The sequence below is a fragment of the Hordeum vulgare genome, chromosome 2H (genome assembly GCF_904849725.1).
Source record: "Hordeum vulgare subsp. vulgare chromosome 2H, MorexV3_pseudomolecules_assembly, whole genome shotgun sequence".
Lineage (NCBI taxonomy): Eukaryota > Viridiplantae > Streptophyta > Magnoliopsida > Poales > Poaceae > Hordeum > Hordeum vulgare.
The window spans coordinates 563924976-563947014 of NC_058519.1; the positions used below are offsets into that span (position 1 = coordinate 563924976).

The window sequence follows — 22039 nt, forward strand, 5'->3', positions numbered from 1 at the left end:
CGGCCGGCCAGGACAAGGATGGCCTGCGTGACCGTCGACTCGACGGCTTCTGGTTTGACTTCGTTTGTAAACATGGGCATGTGCATCTAGGCCCTGTTCGGCTCGTGGGTTCACAAAACAGAGAAAAAGAAACATGCATATGTATGGAATGGAGTGCAAATTAAAACTTACAAAAAGAGGAATGAAAAACTTTATGGGATGTTCTGAACAAAGGGAAAAAAATACTCCTATTTGGAATCTGCACACTTCTCTAGGAAATAGAACTAGCCGTGTGACCTATTCTCGTTTTTTACAAGCCTACAAATCTGAAGTAGAAATATTTTTTAGGAGAAGAAATCAACAAGTACTAGTAAATTTTTAGGAGAATAAATCAAAAAGATTTGGATGCTTACCTTCTAGGGAGATTTCTTGATGTCCTTGTGTGAATGAATGGGGGAGATGAGGAGGTGGAGGAGTGTGGATTCGCCAGCCGACAATGCTCCGCTGATTCTCTATGTAGATTTCGCGTCAAATTAGTCTACGGTTCCTTCTTCTCCATGGAGGGGGGGGGGGTGCTCAGAGATAGGAGACGGGAGTGCTGAAAGAGAGAGGAGCAGCTGGGACTCTATTTCCTCTGTCTTTTCATTAAATCTGCCTAGATTTTTTGTTTCCCGTGAAAATTGCTGGAAAGTTGCCTTTCCTAAGGAAAGTGTAGCTCTCTTTCCTTTGTCCCGAACGCCTCGAAAGGAAAATATCCACATGTAAGGAAAGTTGTACGATTCCTCCAAAAAAAACCTTCATCCCGAACAGGGCCCTAGTGTATAGTTTTTCCGCACTCGACATAGTTGGCATCTGCTATTATCGATGTGTCTGCTTAAGACGGCTTGTTTTTCCTGTATAAGGCCTTGTAAATCCAAGACGCTTAGGGAAGGCTCTTGGAGATATAAATCGGGCGTTTTCTAAGAACCGATGCTTATTTGTAGAGGGTAGACTCTTAATTAGGCACATCTTCTGTACAAATAAGCACCGGTGGTTAAGAAAAGCTAAATATTTCTCTAAGTACCTTGCATTGTACAAGGCCTAAACAACATTTTTGTCGATCTATAGCAAGATTTCGATACATATGGTGAATTTACTAATCTTGGAGCTCCTAGACTCGAGTCCGTAATAGGCATTGCGTAAGTTAGGCCATCTCCAAAATGGACCCTCGAACCGTTCGGAATACATGATCTTGACGTGTTTAGCCATTCGACATGACCTATGTTAGTTTGTCGAACGGTCCGAACATGTCGGTTTGTCGAACGGTTTGAACATACATTTTTCAGCAAACGCAAGACAAACTCGGGGAGGGGAGCTATGCGGGAGTTTGGACAACAATCACGTAGGACTCCGATACCGCCAGCCCACTAGAAACCCCTGTCCGACAACTGTTCGGTGAATTGCCCGACTACTGTTCGGTGAATTGCCCGAGTTTAAATTTTTTGTCCCTTCTTGTTTGAAGCAATGGATTTGGATATGGAGTACATATAAGATTAGCGTCCGACCAGGAGGAGTACATGGAAGAGACGACAATGATGCAGCCATGCAAGAGGTGCTCGCAGACACAGAGCGTGTGGAGGATCATGTTCTTAATTTCAAGGGTCATCGAGTGCTCAACCGCAATTGAGCGCGCGACCATTTGAGGCTCATGGATGATTACTTTGCCCTTGATGCCCTCTTGACTGATAGTTTTCGTCGGTGCTTCTGGATGCGAAGAAATTCCTTCGATCGGCTCTACCATGGTGTTCGGTCCTTTGATGACTACTTCATCTTAAAGAAAGACGTCATGGGAAGGGTTGGTTTCTCTGGTTATTAGAAGTGCAAGGCCGCACCGCGGATGCTTGCATATGGCAGAGTCGCTGATTCGTGGGATGAGTACCTACGAATGTCCGGGAGCACACGTGGAGACGCGGTGGTCAGGTTTGCAACTGTCGTGGTCGAGGTGTTTGGACCTTAATACCTGAGAGAACTAATTGTGGAAGGCACTCGAAGGCTCTTGGCAATGTAGTTAGAAAGGGGGTGGCCAAGTTTGCTCGGATCTCTTGACTGCATGCATTGGAAATAGAAGAACTGTCTGAAGGCTTTACAAGTGCAATATCAGGGACATCTTAAGAAGCCCAACCATCATTCTTGAAGCAGTTGCATCACATAATATTTGGATTTAGAATGCTTTCTTTGGCATGCTTGGGGCTCACAATGACATCAATGTGTTGCAACTATCACCATTGTTTGCGAGGCTGACTCAAGGAAAAGCTCCTCCTTGCCACTATACTATCAATTATTGGGCATGAGTACAACATGGACTACTATCTACTTGACAGTATATATCCTCTGTGGGGTACCTTTATTAACACCATCTCTAACCTAGTTAGCCAAAACAAATCTCACTTTTCCTAAAGACAACAAGCAACTATGAAGGGCCACAAGCCAAGAGCGAAAAGAGAAGAGAAACAAAGAGATAGATCCAATCTCGGAGGGGCTCCTGCCCTCCGGGAGCCATGGCGTCCATGGATCAGACGGGAAACCCTCCTCCCACCTATGGAGGAGGCCAAGGAGGAAGAAGAAGAAGGAGGGGGGGCTCTCTCCCCCTCTCTCCCGGTGGCGCTGGAGCGCCGCCGGGGCAACCATCGTGACGACGATCTACACCAACAACTTCGCCGTCGTCACCACCAACTCCCCCCTCTATGGAGTGGTCTAAACTCTCTTCTCCCCGCGGTAATCTCTACTTAAACATGGTTCTTAATGCTATATATATTACCAATAATGTGTGGCTATTCTATGATGTTTGAGTAGATTTATTTTCTCCTATGGGTTAATTGTGGTATGATGTTATTCATATTAGTTGTATGTTGATATGGTGTTGTACTAAGGTGCCCTCCATGAGGCGCACACGTGAGTGAATCCCGCTGGAGGGTTTGCAATATGTTCATAATTCGCTTATAGTGGGTGGCTAGAATTACAGAAGCTTACACCCGAGTAAGGGGATTGTTTGCGGATGGGAGTGATGTTTAATGTTATGGTTAGGTTTTACCTTAAAAATCTTTAGTAGTTGCAGATGCTTTTTAGAGTTCCAATCATAAGTGCATATGATCGAAGTACGAAAAGTGTGTTAGCCTATACCTCTCCCTCATTGCATATGATAAGTATCTGTCATGTTATATTCAATTGCCTATGAACAATCTTTCTCTTGCGTTACACAAAAAAAGCTTTATACTAAACAACTAACTAAATTAATATTTATCTAAAACAATACCTAAATTTTATTTTCGTGTTCTTTATTACCTTGCAAACCTATCTATTACACCTACTAAGTACTTCTAGTTTCCTTCCCGCAAAGTAGTTTCATACTTGTTCTAGGTAAAGTAAGCGTTAGCGTGTGTAGAGTTGTATCGGTGGTCAATAGAACTTGAGAGAATATAAATTATACCTTTAGCTGCTTGTTGGGTTCGACACTCTTACTTTTTAAAAAAGGCTACAAACAATCGCCTACACTTATGGGTTATCAGTGGACTACTTACACATCATCATGGAGCCAGCATGGTTGATGTAGACGGCCTCCATGATTGATTCCCCCTCTGGGAGGGCACCGGAAAAGGTCTCTAGATGGCCTCTCGTCAGAACATAGACTTGCAGCATTGATTTTTTTCGGGTGGCTCTCTGTTGGTTTCCCGATTTTAAATAATTTATGAAGGTGGAATTAGGTCATATGGAGCCACGAGGGGCCCACAAGGCATTAGGGCGTTCCCTGTTGCCTTACCGTCTCCTCGTGTGTCCTCTGGTCTCCTTCCAAAGCTTCAAGGGTCCCTTTTGTCGAGAAAAAAATTGTCAAAATGTTTCGTAGCGTCTGGACTTTGTTTGGTGTTGTTTTCCAGGAAAACCAAAAACAAGCAGAAAACAGAAACTGACACTAGACACTGTGTTAATAGGTTAGAATGATATAAAATAGCATATAATTACATATAAAATATCCAAGATTGATAACATAATTGCATGGAACAATCAAAAATATGAGTACGTTGGAGACGTATCACATAACACAAATTTAAATTAGTTTGTTCAAACGAAATAAAAAAGAACAGACAAACTTTTTTTCCCTCTCCCTCTATTTCGTCCATAATACTCTCCCAATTCATGTCCCCTGGGCCGTAGCCGCCGGAGTCAGGGTCGTTAGACAGAAGCTAGATCGGTTCCTCTCTCTGTTACCCCCTCCGGGATGACCCGACGTCGTCCTCGTCGGTAGCCCCTTCTAGTGTAGCTCGACCCGCCGGTGCTCCTCGAAGACGAGCTCCAGATGCATTCGACCAAACTCGCCCATGTACTCTTCACCGCTACGTGCCGCCTCCAGCCGCTCGAAAGCCTCCCGGTTGTCCCGCAACTCGCGGCGGGAGACCAATTGAGCATCGATGACAATGACCGTCGGGACCTCGCAGCTGATGATGTGAAAGATAATCTTCGCCCGACTGTCATAGAGGGCCATCACCTTCTTGTCATACACCCTCACCAGCAGCTCCAACGACTAGAAGGAGCACAACAAATACTAGCTACTCGTGTCAATGTCCTTTATTTCGTACACCCATGTCACCCATGGTCGTTGGCACACGCCGTTGTACTTATTCTTTGTTCGTTGGCGGCAGCAAGTCGACTTAGGAGCACGCACGCGCGGGGGGGGGGGGGGGGGGGGGAGGAGGGGGGGGTATGGATGTACACTTCTAATGAGCGGTAACGACCTCCGATGGCTAGATCTGGCCATTTTGGGCCGGTTTCGGTTGATTGGAAGCATGGGATGAGTTGTATGTTGGCTATAATGCGGACAAGGGATTTTGGGTGGATATGAGCATCGCAGTGCAAGCGAGGGAGAGAGGGGCAACACGAGGTGGGGCGGGGTCGAAGAAGTGGCATCGCTCGAGTAAATAAGGGGCAATTGTGGTGATGAAAATTATTTTCGCTCTTCTAAAGCAGATAAGGGATCGACTACATGAAGTTTAACCCCACAAACCGAATTTTCACTTCTCAACCAGTTTTGAAGGACCGGATAGAGATGCACCTAGGTCACTGATAATGTTTGGGATGACAGTAAAATAGTGAATTTGGGCCCAATTCATATTTCTTTTTTATTGAAACAATTATCCTAGCTCGGCCTACTCGCGAGGGATCAGGGATACTTTCAGCAAGAAATATATCGAAGAGTTAGCAATGGTTTAGCCAAAATCTAAGTTTATCAGAAGCTTGTCTAAAATTCCCGAAAAAATAGCCGTTTATGATTATATGTTGGTAATAATCCAACACTTCTTCTTTGTGGTATTCCACCTCTTGCCTCCTTCTGGTCCAAAAATGAAATCCTTAGCAATAGTTGAGAATGTCTTATCAATGGCATTTTCATTTACAGGGGATCTAGGCATAATTTCCAACCAAGGTGCTGAGACCACATCTCTCGTCATGCAAATCGTACTTAAGATTTCAAAAAAGAGTTTTGGGAAATTAAGTTTAGGCTACAGACTAGGTGCAAGGCTCTCAATACCTAAAAAAATACCAAGTTTGGAGTTAAATTACGAGGAAATTGCTAGAGTTTCTGTTGACGCCGGCTCCAGCCAGCCGGCCGGGCCGTCCCGCTTCCGGCTACCTGTGCGCCAAATTTTGTATCAACACCTTCTCTCTGTCCCCGAGATACCGTAAGGGCTAATCCGTTAAGATCCCCGATCCCAGCTAATAGTCTGCAAAGCAATGCCGTCAAGGAGCCTTCTTGCCACTAGAATCAAAGGGATCTTTCAAGAGATTAGTAGTACCAGTTAATACGCATCAATCATCAAGCGACCACTCGCTATCAGTTAGCTGCGTAGCTTACGTGCTTTCACACCCTGGCCGCATTTGCGTTTGCATTAGCATTTGCATTTGCAAGCTAGCTCGTGGCAGTTCACATGGAAAGAGAGCCAAAATAAGATAAAATCGAGGAGGCCGCACGTACTGAAACATAGCTGTTTCATTACGGCTGAGCAGTATCCAAGCATTCCATCACGAGTCAAGTATGGCGTACGATAGGCCCTGCGGATCCCGCTCCTACTCCTCCAGCGAAAACGGCTTGGGTCATCTGGAGAACGGGTATCTTCTTGGCGGAGATCCCGTCATGCTAGCTAGTAATCCGTCAGGGCATCCCGATCGTATCAGCTGGTCAAAGTCGTGGGAATGAGAGGAATCTTGGCATGCAGGCGCAAGAGATGAACACATTTATACGCATCGATTTTTGGGGGATAGCTCGCTATCAGTAGCCAAAGTTTCCATATCCGCTGCTTTCACATGCTGCGCGCGTGCTGCGCAGTTCACACATGGAAAGAGCCAAGCCAAAAAAACTCTACAAACCGCGCTCCAAAATGGCTGGTTTCCCTTGATACGAGTGCTGCTACTACTACTGCTACTAGTGGTATACTAGCATCCAAGTGGAGCCGAGGGTTTGATCGGGGGTCAACTATGGTAGCGGCTGTGCGCGTTTCTCTGCTCCTGTTTTATGCTGCTCTGCTCGGGCCAGCGAATGCGGCTTGAACTGACCGTTGGATTATCCAGAGAACACGCATGCGATGTACAGTATGTATATGTACACAAGGCCCGCCGTAGCAATCGACAGCTGCAATCGGACAAGCGTTGGAACTTCAGTTTGACTTTGCCTGAGAATTCTGACGACGAAAACCATGCCAAATTGTGTGCTGATTTACAGAGGGAGCTTTTTTTTTTTTCGAAGAACAGGGAGATTTTATTAAACTGTAACAGACTTACAATCCTCAGCAACCAGCATAGTGATACATGGAGGTGGTCTACCCAACCAAATGCAGTGCTATCACCACTACGACCAAAGTTCGCTAAGCAATGTGCAACTCTATTTTGTTCACGACTAATCTTAAGGAAAGAAACCTCCCTATTCAAAAGTAAACTCTTAATTTCTATCACCAGGACACCATAAGGTGATCTATCGTAATTACCAGTAGCATTCATCTTTAGAGCCACAGCAGAATCGGATTGCAGCACCACAGGTAATGAAGCATGAATGAAAGCCAGTTGTAGCCCTTCTTTTATTGCTTGTAGCTCCGCCTCAAGTGCATCGTTGCATTGGAACAATTTACGGTAAGACGCAAAGATGACATCCCCTTTGTTATCCCTCAGGATCATCCCCGAACCGGCAGTGCCATCATCAAGGTTGAAAGAGCCATCGGTAGATAAGCCCACCATATTAGCTCCCGGGGCCGGCCACTTCTTAGCCACAGTACTCATGGATGATGGTTTTGGAGGGATTAGCTCCATCACTGGAGATTTGCCTTTCACCATATCCTCAACGCTCAGAGATATGTTCTTGTAAGAATTATAGTAGCTTGCAAGGAAAGAACAAGAGATATCAAGCGGGGTACCGGTTTGCCGTGGAAAACTTCATTCTGTAAGTACCATGTCCTCCATAGGACCATAACAATTCTGCTGCGAATAGACTCCGGTGCCTCCACCAGCAAATGAAACAACCATTCCTTACCAGTACATGTGATGTCCATACGAGGAGGTAATGGCCAGACTGTCTGCATTGAGTCCCATAACATCGCGGCGTTCGGGCAAACCAGAAGAGCATGAAATGATGATTCCACATCACGTTCACATAAAATGCATGTAGGCTGGGTAGTCATATGTCGCCGATGCATCTCTGCCGAAGTTGGGAGGGATCCAGAGATCACCTGCCACGCGAAGTGGCGCATCTTTGGGGGAGCTTCGATTTTCCATATTAACTTCCACATAGACCGATCACCCGTGGGAGCAGAAGAGGATGCGCCAGGACTGAGCTGGTTCCAGCATGCGGTCATAGCAAGGTGATAAGCAGATTTAACTGAAAAATTACCAGATTTATCCCATGGCCAAGCAATACAATCATCAATTTGGCGCGCCGAAGTACGGATCTTCAGAATGGATGCCACATCCACCTGACAGAAGAATTGTTGCAAAAGCTCGGTCTTCCAATTCCCATGAACATCGAGGAAATCCTTAACCTTAGTGAGGCGACAGGTTCTTTTTGGCAGAATAGGCGTGAAAGGAGGCCCTCGTGGGATCCACGGGTCTCTCCATACCCGAATGTGTTCACCATTCCCAACCCTCCATAGCATACCTTTTTTGACTAGGGCAAGCCCATGTTCTATGCCCTTCCATACCGCCGAAGAATTACATGGAAACACCGTATCCACAAGGTTGCCATTGGGATAATATTTCGCCTTTAGGAGTCGAGCACATAGGGAGTCCGGAGTAGTGAGGAGCCGCGAAGCCTTCTTAGCTAAGAGTGCTTGGTTGTAAGCATGCATATCCCTAAAACCCAAACCACCACGGGCCTTAGGGAGAGATAGTCGATCCCAGGCAACCCACGCCATTTTCCTCCTTCCGTTCTCAACACCCCACCAAAACTGTCGCATCATCTTTGACAATTCATCACACACTGCCACCGGGAGTTTGAAAATGCTCATAACATATAATGGGATTGCTTGAGCCACTGCTTTAATAAGCACTTCCTTGCTCGAGTAAGAAGAGTAGCGTTCACTCCATTCAATAAGGCTCTTGCTCACCCTAGCTTGCAATGATTCAAAACGTCCTTTATGCATGCGTCCTTCCGGCACAGGGAGACCAAGATACTTTCGTTCAAAAGCTTGTTGTGTTATCTCAAGAACTAGCTTGACATCATCGGCCACTTGAGGAGAACAACTGTCTGGAAAAAGAATGGAACACTTTGATGGATTGATAAGTTGACCCGTTGTTGAGGCGTAAGTGTTCAAAACATCCTTTACAATTGTTGCATTCTCCATATTAGTGCGGAAAAAAGCAAAGAATCATCCGCAAAGAGGAGATGTGACACGGCAGGGGCTCTCCGATAGATTTGGAGCGCCTCCAAACCTCCATGTTGGACGGCCGTGTGCAGTAAGGATGAGAGTGAGTCCGCCACAAAGAGGAACAAAAAGGGGGACAGAGGATCACCTTGACGAATGTCGCGGGTGGGAGTGAATTGTTCCAGCAAACGCCCATTAAACTTGACGGAAAACTTTACGGAGCGGACGCAAACCATAACCAGAGAGACCCAACGTGGGGCAAAACCCCATCTCAATAGAGCTCCTTCCAAGTAATCCCAATCCACTCTGTCATACGCTTTGGAGAGATCAAGTTTGTAGGCACAGAAATATCCATTCCCAGCATTAGATTGAATATAATGAATGCATTCGAAAGCAATAAGGGAGTTATCTGAAATCAGCCTCCCGGGGATAAAGGCACTTTGATTTTCAGAAATCAGATCCGTCAAGCACGGTCTCAACCTATTAACCAAACATTTGGAAACCACCTTATAGATTACGTTGCAAAGGGATATAGGCATGAGCTCTTTCAACGTAGCCGGGTGTTGGACCTTGGGAATAAGTACGATACTGGTATCATTAACACCCGAGGGCATCTGTCCAGTCTCGAAAAACTGATGCACTGCTAACACAATATCCTCCTTGAGACAGCCCCAGTTTCGTTGGAAGAACCTTGCTGGAAAACCATCCGGACCTGGCGCTTTTAACGGACCGATCTGGAATAGTGCATCTGATATTTCCTGATCGGAGAACGGGGCTAACAAACGATCATTTGTTTCAGGGGATACTTTTGGCAAGAGGGTATCCAGAACGGGAATCGGATTCAGAGTTGGATCCTTAATATATAATTCCTTGAAGTATGATGCAGCCATACATTCCATCTCCGTAGGAGAATGACACCAGGACCCGTCCTCCTTTTGAAGCCTACGGATGTTGTTTCTTCTTGCCCTCCAAACTGCTTGACGGTGAAAGTATTTCGTGTTACGGTCCCCTTCCTTCAACCACGATATTCGGCTGCGTTGCAACCACATCATCTCCTCTCGGTACAGAAGCTCATCAAGGTTTTGCATTTTCATACGGATTAACAGTCGGTCAGCATTGGCAAGTTGGAGGTGCTCAAGCTCTTTTCGCAGATCCTCGATCTGTTTCTCCACATGCCCAAAGTTTTCTTTGCTCCATATACGCAGGGTAGTCACGACCGAGCTAAGTGAAGTCGCCACATTGCCCAAATCGCCTCCAGACCGTGCCGTAGCCCATGCTTTTGAAATAAACTCCGGGAGTTTCTTGTCGCGTTCCCACATGATCTCATATTTTGGAGTTCCCTTGCGACGCCGATCCTTGGATGAGTCCAGGAACAACATGATAGGGCAATGATCTGATCTCGGGGATACAAGGTGTTGTACCCTAGCATACGGGAACAACTCTCTCCATTCTTCAGAGGCACATGCTCAGTCTAGGCAGACATGGACATTGCCCTGTCCTTGTTGGCCATTGTCAAACGTGTAGGGCCCTAAATCCACCACTTCACATAGCTGCAAAGCATCCCTAAATGCCACCATCTGGTTCTCAGCCTTGCTAGTACGGGAGAAGTGTTCATGCTGCCACATAGCTTCGTTAAAATCACCACATAACACCCATGGCAAGGACGATGCTCTTTAGTCTCACGAGATGATCCCACATACGTTGACGGTGTTTGACCCTGGGCTCACCGTACACAAAGGTAGACCGCCAACTTTTCCCCACTCCTTGATCTAGAACAACCACATCAATAAACCTGCTGCATGACTCGAGTACTGTCACTGTTAGTGATTCATCCCATAACAGAGAAAGACCTCCTCCACGACCATCGGAGTCGACACCACAGAAGCCTTTTAGTCCTAATTTCCATCTCAAACCCTCAACTTTTGCACTTGGCTGTCTCGTTTCCGCCAGAAACACCAAGCGAGGGGAATGGGCTTTTACAAGAGCCCTAACTTCGCGAACTGTCCGGCGGTTCCCCACCCCCCGGCAGTTCCAGAACAAGTGACTCATTGGGACGGGCGGCACTCCTCATCGGAGCCCGCCAAGTTTGAAGCTGAATTGATAGTCTCAGTACCCACCTTTGCACGTTTACTACACCCAGCGACAGTATGTTCTTCGAGGGCGTCCAAGGGTTTATCGGTCAACAGCATGATCCCGTCCCTAATGGAGATATCCTCCTGAGCATCTAGTATAGCAGCAGCCTTAGTAACCATCAATCTCTTCCGAGAGACCTTATCCAGCTCCATGTCGCTTAGCTGGTCCATCGTGAGAGGGCTAGGGTTTTGCTGTTCATGAACTATCCCTTGAGGAGTAGTTTCTTGTGTCGCCGCAGCCAAGTTTAGGGAAGTTTTGTTATCTTGTGGGTATACCCTCTCCGATCGGGCACGGGCCGGCTGATCCGCGTACAGATAGGCACCAAACTTTAGATCCTTCTCAGCAAACACCCCATCACCACATTCTTTATGGTCATGACCTATTACACCACATGCACTGCAAAATCTGGCAAGTTTTTCATATCGAACAACAAAGATGTGGCGCACTTTGTCCTTGACAATGCTCACAAATTTGGTTAATGGCTTTCGGATATCATGGTTAACTCTGACACGCACATAGTCTCCTCTAGAGTTCCCATTGATCCGAGTCTCAAGAACCTCTCCCGCAGAACGCAACAGTTTGACAATCAGATCATGCCTGCAGTAGCCGTTCGGCAATTTGTGAATTTGTAACCAGATGGGCATCTTGATCATCGGCACGTCCTCCGCCCGTGTGAATCCATCATACGGAGCAAGCAGAACAACCATGTTGCGAAAGAGCCAAGGTCCCTGTTGCATTATACGATCCCAATCGCCCAAACAGTAGACCTGCACCACGAATAGATTGGGTCCGATGGGACGGAATCGGACTTGCTGTGAGCAGTTCCAAGCTGCTCGCATATCTTTGTAGAAAGCGGTTTGGCTAAACAGTTTGGAGGTATGAACCCTAGCGAGAGCAATCCAGCGGATTTCCTCCAGAAGTTCAGGAGGTTCCTCCTCCACAACGACATCGTCGAACTCATCTTCGTGGAGATCAAGCTTCTCGAAAAAATCACCAAGGTCGTCCTCCTTTCCTTGGGAATTACCGGTGAAAACGACGGATGGTGAAGTTGCCATCGTTATCGCATGTAAGATCGAACCGCGATCGCCTGGGGCACCAGAGGGAACGCTGCTCAGCCGAGGGGAAGGCGGGGTGGCGTGAGGATGGAGGGCGGGTGGCGCGAGGTGGAAGGCGATGGATGGCGTGGGCAGCAGCGGATTCTCGCCGGGGCGCCGCACAGGTGGACTTACGGCGGGGAGTCGCCGTAAGGAGTCGGAAACCCTAGCCTACGCTAGGGGAGATTTGGACTTCACAGCATCGATTTATAGAGGGAGCTTAGGCTGCCCGTAATGGTAGTATCATAGGTAGTATCATGCATGATAACTAGACAATTTTGATGAGGTGTTATAGAATTAAATAAAGAAAGAGAGGGTTTAGTATCATATCATGATACCGTATCATATTAAATGATGTGCTGCTATGTGTCTTGCATGACAATAAATGAACCATCCTATGATACTAAGAGGGTGCTTGAATACGTTTTAGTCCCATGACTAAAAGTATTGGGACTAAAACTTGCTAGCCTCATCCATGCTTGGATTCAAATACTAAAGAGACTAAAATCAAGGTAATGAACATTTATTATCCTCCAAACCCTCCAATCCAGAACTCGCAGGTGTTAAAAGAGAGGAGTTAAATGAGGAGAGAGAGGACTAATTCACATTTTAGTAGGGGTACCCCTGACTAAACGATTTTAGCACCAAGACTAGTTTTAGCCTCTCTTTAGTCAGGGGTGCTTGAAACTTTAGCCTCTTAAAGAGACTATTTTTAGTCAGACTAGTTTTAGTTTTTTGGATCCAATCATCCTCTAACATATGATACTATGCATTACGGTTGTGATATCGTACATGCATGATACTAGTATATATGATACTACCCATTACAACCAGCCTTAGCCGGCATCGGTTGTTATCAGCCTTAGGCCTTCCGTAATGCATTGTCTCTTAGCGCGGTATCCTAGGTAGTATACGATCGTTAGATACAACCATCCTAATGTATTGTATGTTAAGTATCGTATCTTAGTAAGCATGTATTTAATGATTTTGACCTCATACTAATATGTGATTGGTCTAACAAGTTATTTTGCCTATGATACCGTGCAAGAGCCGTATCCTAAATAAGATACAACAACCTCCTCTTTCCTCAATAAATATAGTGCCACGTCAGCATTTTGTCTATGATATTGTGCCAAGATACTACCATTACGGAAGGCCTTAGCTGTGCATTCCCGATTCACATACTACTCAGACAGATACGTTGGTCGCACACTGCTCCCTGAAAGCTGTCTGCATTTTCATGACAACAGCGTTGTAGTAAGCTGCATCATAACGATGTATTAGTTTAAGAGGAGGAGCGAGCTCTCCCATCAATGAGAACGCACGAGCTACGCACGGCTAAACAACTGCCACTTGAACAGCGTGACGTTCAGCCGGCGCCAACTGATGAATGAATATTCACATCACCGCTAATAACAATGGAAAACAACGTCTAACGAAACTCCACGTATAGTACTACTCCTACCACTACTGATAGGTGGAGTAGTATAGAGCAGAAAAATCAATGCTTTAAATGGCATCCAATCCGCACAGTGCGTCGCTACTACCTATGCTCCATATAGGTTCCAAACCTCGATAAATACAAACCCTTGCCACCGTAGCGGCACAGCTACAGCAGCCACGCTCACACGCAGGCCTGAAACGAGGAGCGGCACGCGGTGCGTCCATTCCAAAGGCCAATGGCGCAGCACACCACGGAAGCGGGCGGCGACGAGGAGTCGGCGGCGGTGGAGGCCGGCACGCTCCGCCACCGCCACAACGCCGGCAAGGCAGCCGACGACGACGCCGCCGCCGACGGCGGCGAGATCAAAGGGGGAGCGCCGGCCGGGGAGGAGGAGGAGGAGGACGCGGAGGCGTCGGTGGAGCGGGCGTTCGAGGGCAAGCCGGTGCCGACGTGGCGGGAGCAGCTGACGTTCCGCGCCTTCGTGGTCAGCTTCTTCCTGGCCATCATGTTCAGCATCATCGTGATGAAGCTCAACCTCACCACCGGCATCATCCCCTCGCTCAACGTCTCCGCGGGCCTCCTCGGCTTCTTCTTCGTCCGCCTCTGGACCTCCGCCATCGAGAGGATGGGATTCCTCCGCCAGCCCTTCACCAGGCAGGAGAACACCGTCATCCAGACCTGCGTCGTCGCCGCCTACGACATCGCCTTCAGCGGTAAGCTCTTCAGGTCCAAACTCCTGCGGCTCTTTTTCTTCTTCTTTCCTTTTTGATTGACTGACGAATTAGCAGGGCTCTGCTTTAACGCTAAGAAGGGGAAGCAGAGCTGTATCTAGTGCTGTTCTTGCGGCTCTCCGATGTAGAACAAGTGGTAGTTATTAGGGATGCTTTAATCAGTGCCTCCTATTAATCCTTTCGCAATCAAGCGAGATCACACTCAAAGTTTAGTAGACTTATAATTAAACTCCGAAGTTGCTACACTAGGGTGATTAGAAGAGTCCATGATGACACCTACTTGTCCATTGAAAACAAACATTTTTCAAGATAAAGTAAAATAAACATTAGTGATTCTTATTGTCGCATCCGCCGATACAGCTGCACTAGAGTTAAACCATTGGCATACGAACATGCTACATGAGCAAAGGAAAAATACACAAAGTAATTCATGTGGAATAAAATAGCAGGCCTAAGACAGAAAGAAAAAACACTCAGTTAGAGGAGTTTCTGTTTCTCAATCAACAATTGTTTATGGATTATGAATATTTCTGTCTCTCAACTATCACCAAAGTTTAGATTTTGGTCTCCCAACTTCAATACTCTATAAATTTGTGCTCACTTAGTAGCCTAGTCAGCATAAAAAATGGACAAAAAAAGGAAATTGGAGTTTCTATTATAAAATTCAACTAAGTACTCCAGAAGGGGAAAACATTGTGAAAACGGATAAAAAAATAGGAAACATAAAGTAACAATAGATTTCTAGGCAAATGTTTTTAAAACTACATTTTAAATAAAGATTCACAAGAAAATTTGAGGGGAACTTTGGATTAAATTAGGAAAACTGCAAAAACATTAGAAAAATCATGAATATTCCAACATAGTTTTTTTAAATGGCATTTTTAGAAAAGAACCGTAGCAACATATTTGATAACTTTACAGAATTCCATGGTTTTGCATAATATTTCTGATAGCTACAATTTTTTTTTTTACAAACTTTAGTAACTTTACTTGATTTTTTCATGAATTTGGTTTTCTGATTTTACTTCCTCTGCATTTTTTCTTGATTTTTGACATTTTTTTGTAATGACCGGGCTGGCATGTGGAACATCTGCCACGTCGTCATCAAAACTTTTATTTGATCAAGGGACCAAATCTTGATTTTATTCTTTTGTGGGGAAAATCTTGATGGTTTTGACACTAGAGAGACTACAAATTTCTGGTACTGAAGTTAAGTGACCAAACTTAGACCTTGGCAATCGTCGAGGTCCTCGTTCGTGTAAAAAAAAAGACTTTTCACTAGTATGCTGATAGACTGGTTAACTGCGTACGCAAATTTTCGTTATAACACAGTAGTAATTGCGGTCTCGGTATGGGACAGCCAAGTTGCATATGACCTCATGCTGAAATAGTGATCTAGATGGTTTGACTCCATATCTACACGCATGGTGTGAAATATAGAAGAGAATTAATAGGATGTGGCCCATGGATGTGACGCTGTAGACTTGACTTCAACAACTGTCCCTTTTTCCAATCTTATTAGACCCTTCCCCTTTTTTTCCCTGCGGGAATCTTTGGCTAGATTTCAAATAATACGGCCTCGCTTGCTAGTTTCTGAAGAGTTGGATAGAGATGTCTACTTCCACAAGAAAAAGAAAGGATAGAGATGTCTACGGAAAGAAATATGGTGTCTTGGACTGTTACTAATTACCGATGTCAATAACTTTTGGCTGAGGCTTTTAAATTTCAAATTTGAATATTTGGAAGTATAGATAAATCTAGGGGACGTTCATGCTTGTTTAAAACTAAACTTTGCCTGAAAACATTTGATGGCTTTGACAGCCTATAATCCGGGTTCCGTACATGGAGAAATGTGATATTAACTGCACTGGCTCATTCTAATTGACTAGGTGGATTTGGCAATTACCTGTTCGCCATGAGCGGAACCATCGCCAGCCAAGCAACAGAGGCTAACGATGCTCAGAATGTCAAGAATCCCCACATCGGGTGGATGATAGGGTTCCTCTTCCTCGTCAGTTTTGTCGGGCTATTTGCTCTTGTGCCCCTGAGAAAGGTAAATCTTCAGCCTATTTCTGCATTTCTACGTTCTTACAACATCCCGGCATATCCATCTACTAATCGTCTCAAATCACTTCCTGGTTCAGATTATGATTGTCGACTACAAGTTGACCTATCCAAGTGGCACTGCGACGGCTTATCTTATCAACGGTTTCCACACGCCAGAGGGTGCAAAGCTTGCAAAGTAATTATCTGAATGTCACAGTGCTAGTATTCTCCTTGGTAGCTGTTAGTGACAACACGGTTTATGGTGTTTCAGGAAGCAAGTAAGGACATTGGGTAAGTTCTTTTCGTTCAGTTTCCTCTGGGGATTTTTCCAGTGGTTCTACACTGCTGGAGATGGCTGTGGGTTTCAGAGCTTCCCTACATTGGGCCTTCAAGCCTACAAGAGCAGGTGAGATAGATGACCGACGGTCTGAATGTCATTGACCGTTATCTTGGTCTGAATGTCTGAAACTTGCTTGAAGCCAACTGGTCACAAGAATGCGCTGATTGCCCAGACTGAACTTCACATTTCACATTTTCAGGTTTTATTTCGATTTCTCTCCTACCTATGTTGGAGTCGGGATGATCTGCCCGCACATAGTGAACGTGTCTGTTCTCCTGGGAGGCATCCTGTCGTGGGGTGTGATGTGGCCATTGATACACAACAACAGAGGGAGCTGGTACTCGGCTGACCTCAAAGACAGCAGTCTCCATGGCCTCCAAGGTTACAGGGTAAACATTTTTACGTGCACATTTCATCATCTTTGATTTGAATTTTTCTGGCCGATCGGTGCCACTGATGCCAGTACTAATCAAGCAACCAATCCCAACTACTCTGTAGGTGTTCATATCCATCGCGATGATCCTCGGGGACGGCCTGTACAACTTCGTCAAGGTGCTTGTCCGCACAAGCCTCGCCTTTGCGACGATGGTGAAGAAGAACAGCACCATCCCGGTCTCGGACGTGGGCGGCGCCATGGCAACCGGCGAGCCCGTCTCGTTCGACGAGCAACGACGCACGGAGCAATTCATGAAGGACCAGATCCCCAAATCGGTCGCGTACGCGGGGTACGCCGCCGTGGCCGCGGTGTCGATCGCCACCCTGCCCCAGCTCTTCCCGGGCCTCAAGTGGTACTACATCCTGGTGGCGTACGTCTTCGCGCCCGTGCTGGCCTTCTGCAACGCCTACGGGACGGGCCTCACGGACTGGTCCCTCGCGTCCACCTACGGCAAGCTCGCCATCTTCATCTTCGGCGCGTGGGCCGGCCCCTCGCACGGCGGCGTGCTCGTCGGCCTCGCCGCCTGCGGCGTCATGATGAGCATCGTGTCCACGGCCGCCGACCTCATGCAGGACTTCAAGACGGGCTACCTCACGCTGGCGTCGCCCAGGTCCATGTTCATCAGCCAGGTGATCGGCACCGGCATGGGCTGCGTCATCGCGCCATGCGTCTTCTGGCTCTTCTACAAGGCCTTCGACAACATCGGCATCAGCGGCAGCGAGTACCCGGCGCCCTACGCCATCGTCTACCGCAACATGGCCATACTCGGCGTCGACGGCTTCTCCTCGCTCCCCAAGCACTGCCTCACGCTCTGCTACGTCTTCTTCGCCGGCGCCATCGTCATCAACCTCGTCAGGGACTTGGTGCCGACCAAGGTCGCCAAGTTCATCCCGCTGCCCATGGCCATGGCCATACCCTTCTACATCGGCTCCTACTTCGCCATCGACATGTTCGTCGGGACCGTCATCGTCTTCGTGTGGGGGATGGTGAACAAGGCCAAGGCCGACGCGTTTGCGCCGGCGGTCGCCTCGGGGTTGATCTGTGGCGACGGCATTTGGACGCTGCCGCAGTCGATCCTCGCTCTTGCCAAGGTGAAGCCGCCGATTTGCATGAAGTTTCTGTCCAGATCCGTCAATGCCAACGTGGATGCCTACCTAGGAAATTAGCTAGCTGTGAGGGAGTTCTCATTTCCTTGGGAAAACAAGGAAGGCCTCCCTGCCTAGTTGGAAGAACAAGGTCTGTACTGTATCACCATCATCGTCCTATAATCACGATTGTATATGGCTCCTTGTTACGATACGTACAGTGATTTGTATAGTAGCTAATGTACGAAAGCTTTAAGGTTTGTGCTTGGTAAGTTGCGGGCAACGGCCAAAGCTTTGACTAGTTGGAGCAGTAGGTGGACTAGGAACATACGCTTGCAAATCTTGGTGGCCATTGAAATCATCTGTATGCTGGATTTGGCGATGGAATTTAGGACACACTTTCGCCTGATGAAATTGACATGCGGAGAATGCTCAAGCAGGAGCTGTTGGGGTTGAGTTCCTTGGAAAGAACAATCGCGAGACAGAAATGGAGGCTCACATCAAAATATTTTCCGCACCACGCGACTCATAGGAGGAGGCACGGAAAAATATCAGGTGATGCAGGAGCTTCACACGGGCTCCCGCTAGCCGTTGGATCTGAGAACCAAGGGTCACAAACCTAGTTTCTGGACTTGCGTGAAAGGGAAAGGGGAGGGGGGGGGGGGGGGGGGGCTTTGCCATCTCGCGCAAGCTCGTATCACGGGAGCACCTAAGCTCATGTATCACCTGATACTCTCTCGAAATGGCACACATGATGGCGGCGGTGATTGAATTACTCTTGATCTTCATGCACCTCAAGAGCATATTTGGGAGGTTGTTAAGGTTTTGCCCCCTTACAAGTCTGTCGTGCACGCTAGATCTATTGCTGACGACATTCTGGGAAGAGTATGCCCATGGTTGCACAAATCGACATTCTGTTCTCTCACCGCATTCATCCATTAGGTCGCGTCCCAACGCGATCACAATGCCATTAAGAGAGGAAAAATGTTACAAGTATCTTGTGGCAGGAGTGACTTTCTGGATAGTAGCAAGCATCAACAAAGAGACACCAGATTTTTTACGTGGAAAATCCCTCAACTTGAGGGGAAAAACCACGGACCGAAGCCACCCAAATCCACTTCCACTATTATCAAATGTGGGATACAACAAGTTTCTTCTCTAGATAGCACTAGAGGATCTCATACATCAAGATTTCTGAATTTTGGATGAACACAACAAGATTTGGGGCTCAAGAGCTAGGGATTTGAACAATCTCACCAAAGATGGTGGAACCACAGCTTCAAGGAGACAAGGTAGTGAATCTGGATCATCACAACCTTGGGGAGGAGCTCCCTTTGCTTCTTCCTTCAATCTTTCTCTTCTTCCCTTTCTCACTTGGTTTTCTCTATTCTTCTTCAATGGAGGCTGGACTGATTTCTGTCACTCTTGGTGATGGCTGCTGGATGGAAGGTAAAGCATCCCCATCCACTCATGTGCAAAGACCAAAATGACCCTAGCTCATAACCCTAATGGGTAGTGGGCTTCTGCACCTCTTTTGGGCTGCCTAAAAGGCCTCAAATGATCATCTCCTCACAACCCACATGAGGAGGATATCCCAACAAATCTCCCCCTCCGACTCATGAGGGGGGCACCGCCATGCCCGCTACCTTGCAACATGCTTGTAGCTTCTCATTTGGCAATATCTTGGTCATCATATCCGGACCATTGTCGTCGGTATGGATCTTCTCAATTTTCAGCAACTTGGAACTCACAACATCTCTAATCCAATGATATCTCACATCAATGTGCTTGGTTCGAGAGTGATAGCTTGAATTCTTGGAAAGATGGATAGCACTTTGACTGTCGCAAAACAGAACATACTTCTCTTGCTTTATGCCGAGCTCTTGCAAGAAGTTCTTCATCCACAAAACTTCCTTGCCAGCATCAATTGATGCTATGTACTCAACTTCTGTAGTTGATGTAAAAACACATTTCTACAATCTTGATTGCCATGACACTGCTCCCCCTGCATAAGTCATCAGGTATTCAAATGTGGACTTCCTATGATCCTTGCCACCTGCATAATCTGCATCTGTATACCCTTGCAATACATGATCATCACTTCCAAATCATAAACAAGATGTAGAAGTTCCCTTGAGATACCTGAGAATCCACTTCACTGCTTCCCAGTGAGCTTTATCTGCATTTGTCATGAATCGGCTAACAACTCCAACTGCACAAGCAGTATCAGGCCTAGTGCATCGCATGGCATACATTAAACTACTCAGTGCAGATTGGTAAGGCACTTTCCTCATTTCTTCTTTCTCCTTCTTGCTTGTAGGACATTGTTATGGATTTAGTTTGTGATGGCATGCAAGCGGAGAGATAACAGATTTTGCATCTTTCATATTGAACCTTTCAAGTACCTTCTCAATGTATCTTTCCTCTGAGAGCCAAAGCAGCTTCTTTGATCTATCACACGAGATCTTCATGCCAAGTATTTGCTTAGCTGGTCCTAAATCCTTCATGGCAAATGATTTACTCAGTGCCTTCTTGACGAGACCAATCCACTTTGTGCCATTTCCAACAATCAACATATCATCAACATACAACAAGAGAATAATGAAGTCACCCTCGGCATACCTCTTCATAAAGATACAATGATCAGGTTGTGCTTTATGGTAACCAAGCCCAGTCATAAAAGACTCGAACTTCTTGTACCATTGTCGAGGAGCTTGCTTCAAGCCATACAAGCTCTTCTTCAATTTGGAAACTAAGTGCTCCTTGCCTGCAACCATGAATCCTTCTGGATGCTCCATGTATATCTCCTCCTCTAGGCCACCATGCAAGAATGCAGTCTTCACATCAAGTTGTTCAATTTCCAAGTCCATGGTGGCTGCCACGCCAAGCACAACTCGGATTGAAGACATCTTGACCACCGGGAGAATATCTCATCATAATCAATGCCCTTTTTGTGACTGAAACCTTTCACACCCAATCTGGCCTTGTACCTTGGGCGTGAGGTGTTTTCTTTAGTCTTCACTCTGTACACACACTTGTTCTTGAGTGCTTTCTTGCCCTTTGGCAGATTCACCAACTCAAAAGTATCATTCTCATACAGGGATTTCATCTTATCCTGCATGGCTTCTAACCGTTCTTCCTTATTCTCATCAGACATTGCCTCCTCATAGCATGAGGGCTCACGTGCATCAGTCATCAACACATACTAATGTGTTGGATACTTATAATAAGGAATGCGGCCTCTGTCACTTCTTCTTTGTTGCTGCACTCGTGGTGAATCAGGTGGATTTTTGTTGGCATCGCTATTACCAACTTCTTCATCATCCTCACTTGATGGCTGCTCGTTACTTTGACTTGTACTGCCTTGGCCAGTTACATCTCCACTGTCTTCAGTGTCATCATCTCCCCCATGATTGTCATGCACGAGAGGAGGACGGATTGGATCCATGTCAACCTGAGGTGTGTTGGTCATTGGTTTCTCTAATTTCCCAATATATTTTATTGTCTCACCTTCAATGAACACCACATCCCGGCTTCTCACAATTTTTCTGTTGGCTGGATCCCACAACCTGTAGTTGAACTCTTCACTTGGTTGGCTGAGGTAGATGCACTGCTTTGTCTTGCTATCAAGCTTGGATCTCTCGTCCCTTGGGACATGTACAAATGCCCTGCAACCAAAGACCTTCAGGTGTTTGTATGATACCTCCTTCCCTGACCAAACTCTCTGAGGAATATCACCTGCAAGAGGAACTCAGGGAGACATTTAACCACATACATAGCATTCATCAATGCTTCAGCCCAAAAAGAATTAGGTAAATGAGCATGAGAGAGCATAGCTGTGACCCTCTCTGTGAGTGTCTTGTTCATTCTCTCTGCAA

At 46.5% G+C, this 22039-nt stretch overlaps 1 protein-coding gene across 1 annotated transcript; it reads left to right on the forward strand.

Moving 5' to 3' along the window:
- Positions 1–13619: 13619 nt before the first annotated feature.
- Positions 13620–18417, forward strand: LOC123427284 (probable metal-nicotianamine transporter YSL12). The gene is made up of 6 exons (XM_045111291.1): positions 13620–14236; positions 16144–16307; positions 16399–16496; positions 16572–16706; positions 16840–17029; positions 17139–18417. The coding sequence occupies exons 1-6, from the start codon at positions 13759–13761 to the stop codon at positions 18240–18242; spliced, it is 2169 nt and encodes a 722-aa protein (XP_044967226.1). The 5' UTR covers positions 13620–13758; the 3' UTR covers positions 18243–18417.
- Positions 18418–22039: the final 3622 nt, after the last annotated feature.

Excerpts from the sequence above, each read along its gene's own strand:
- LOC123427284 (XM_045111291.1), top strand. The coding sequence starts at position 13,759 with ATGGCGCAGCACACCACGGAAGCGGGCGGCGACGAGGAGTCGGCGGCG. Across the intron at positions 14,237-16,143 it reads CTACGACATCGCCTTCAGCG|GTGGATTTGGCAATTACCTG; the intron begins GTAAGCTCTTCA and ends CTAATTGACTAG. Across the intron at positions 16,707-16,839 it reads CTTCAAGCCTACAAGAGCAG|GTTTTATTTCGATTTCTCTC; the intron begins GTGAGATAGATG and ends TCACATTTTCAG.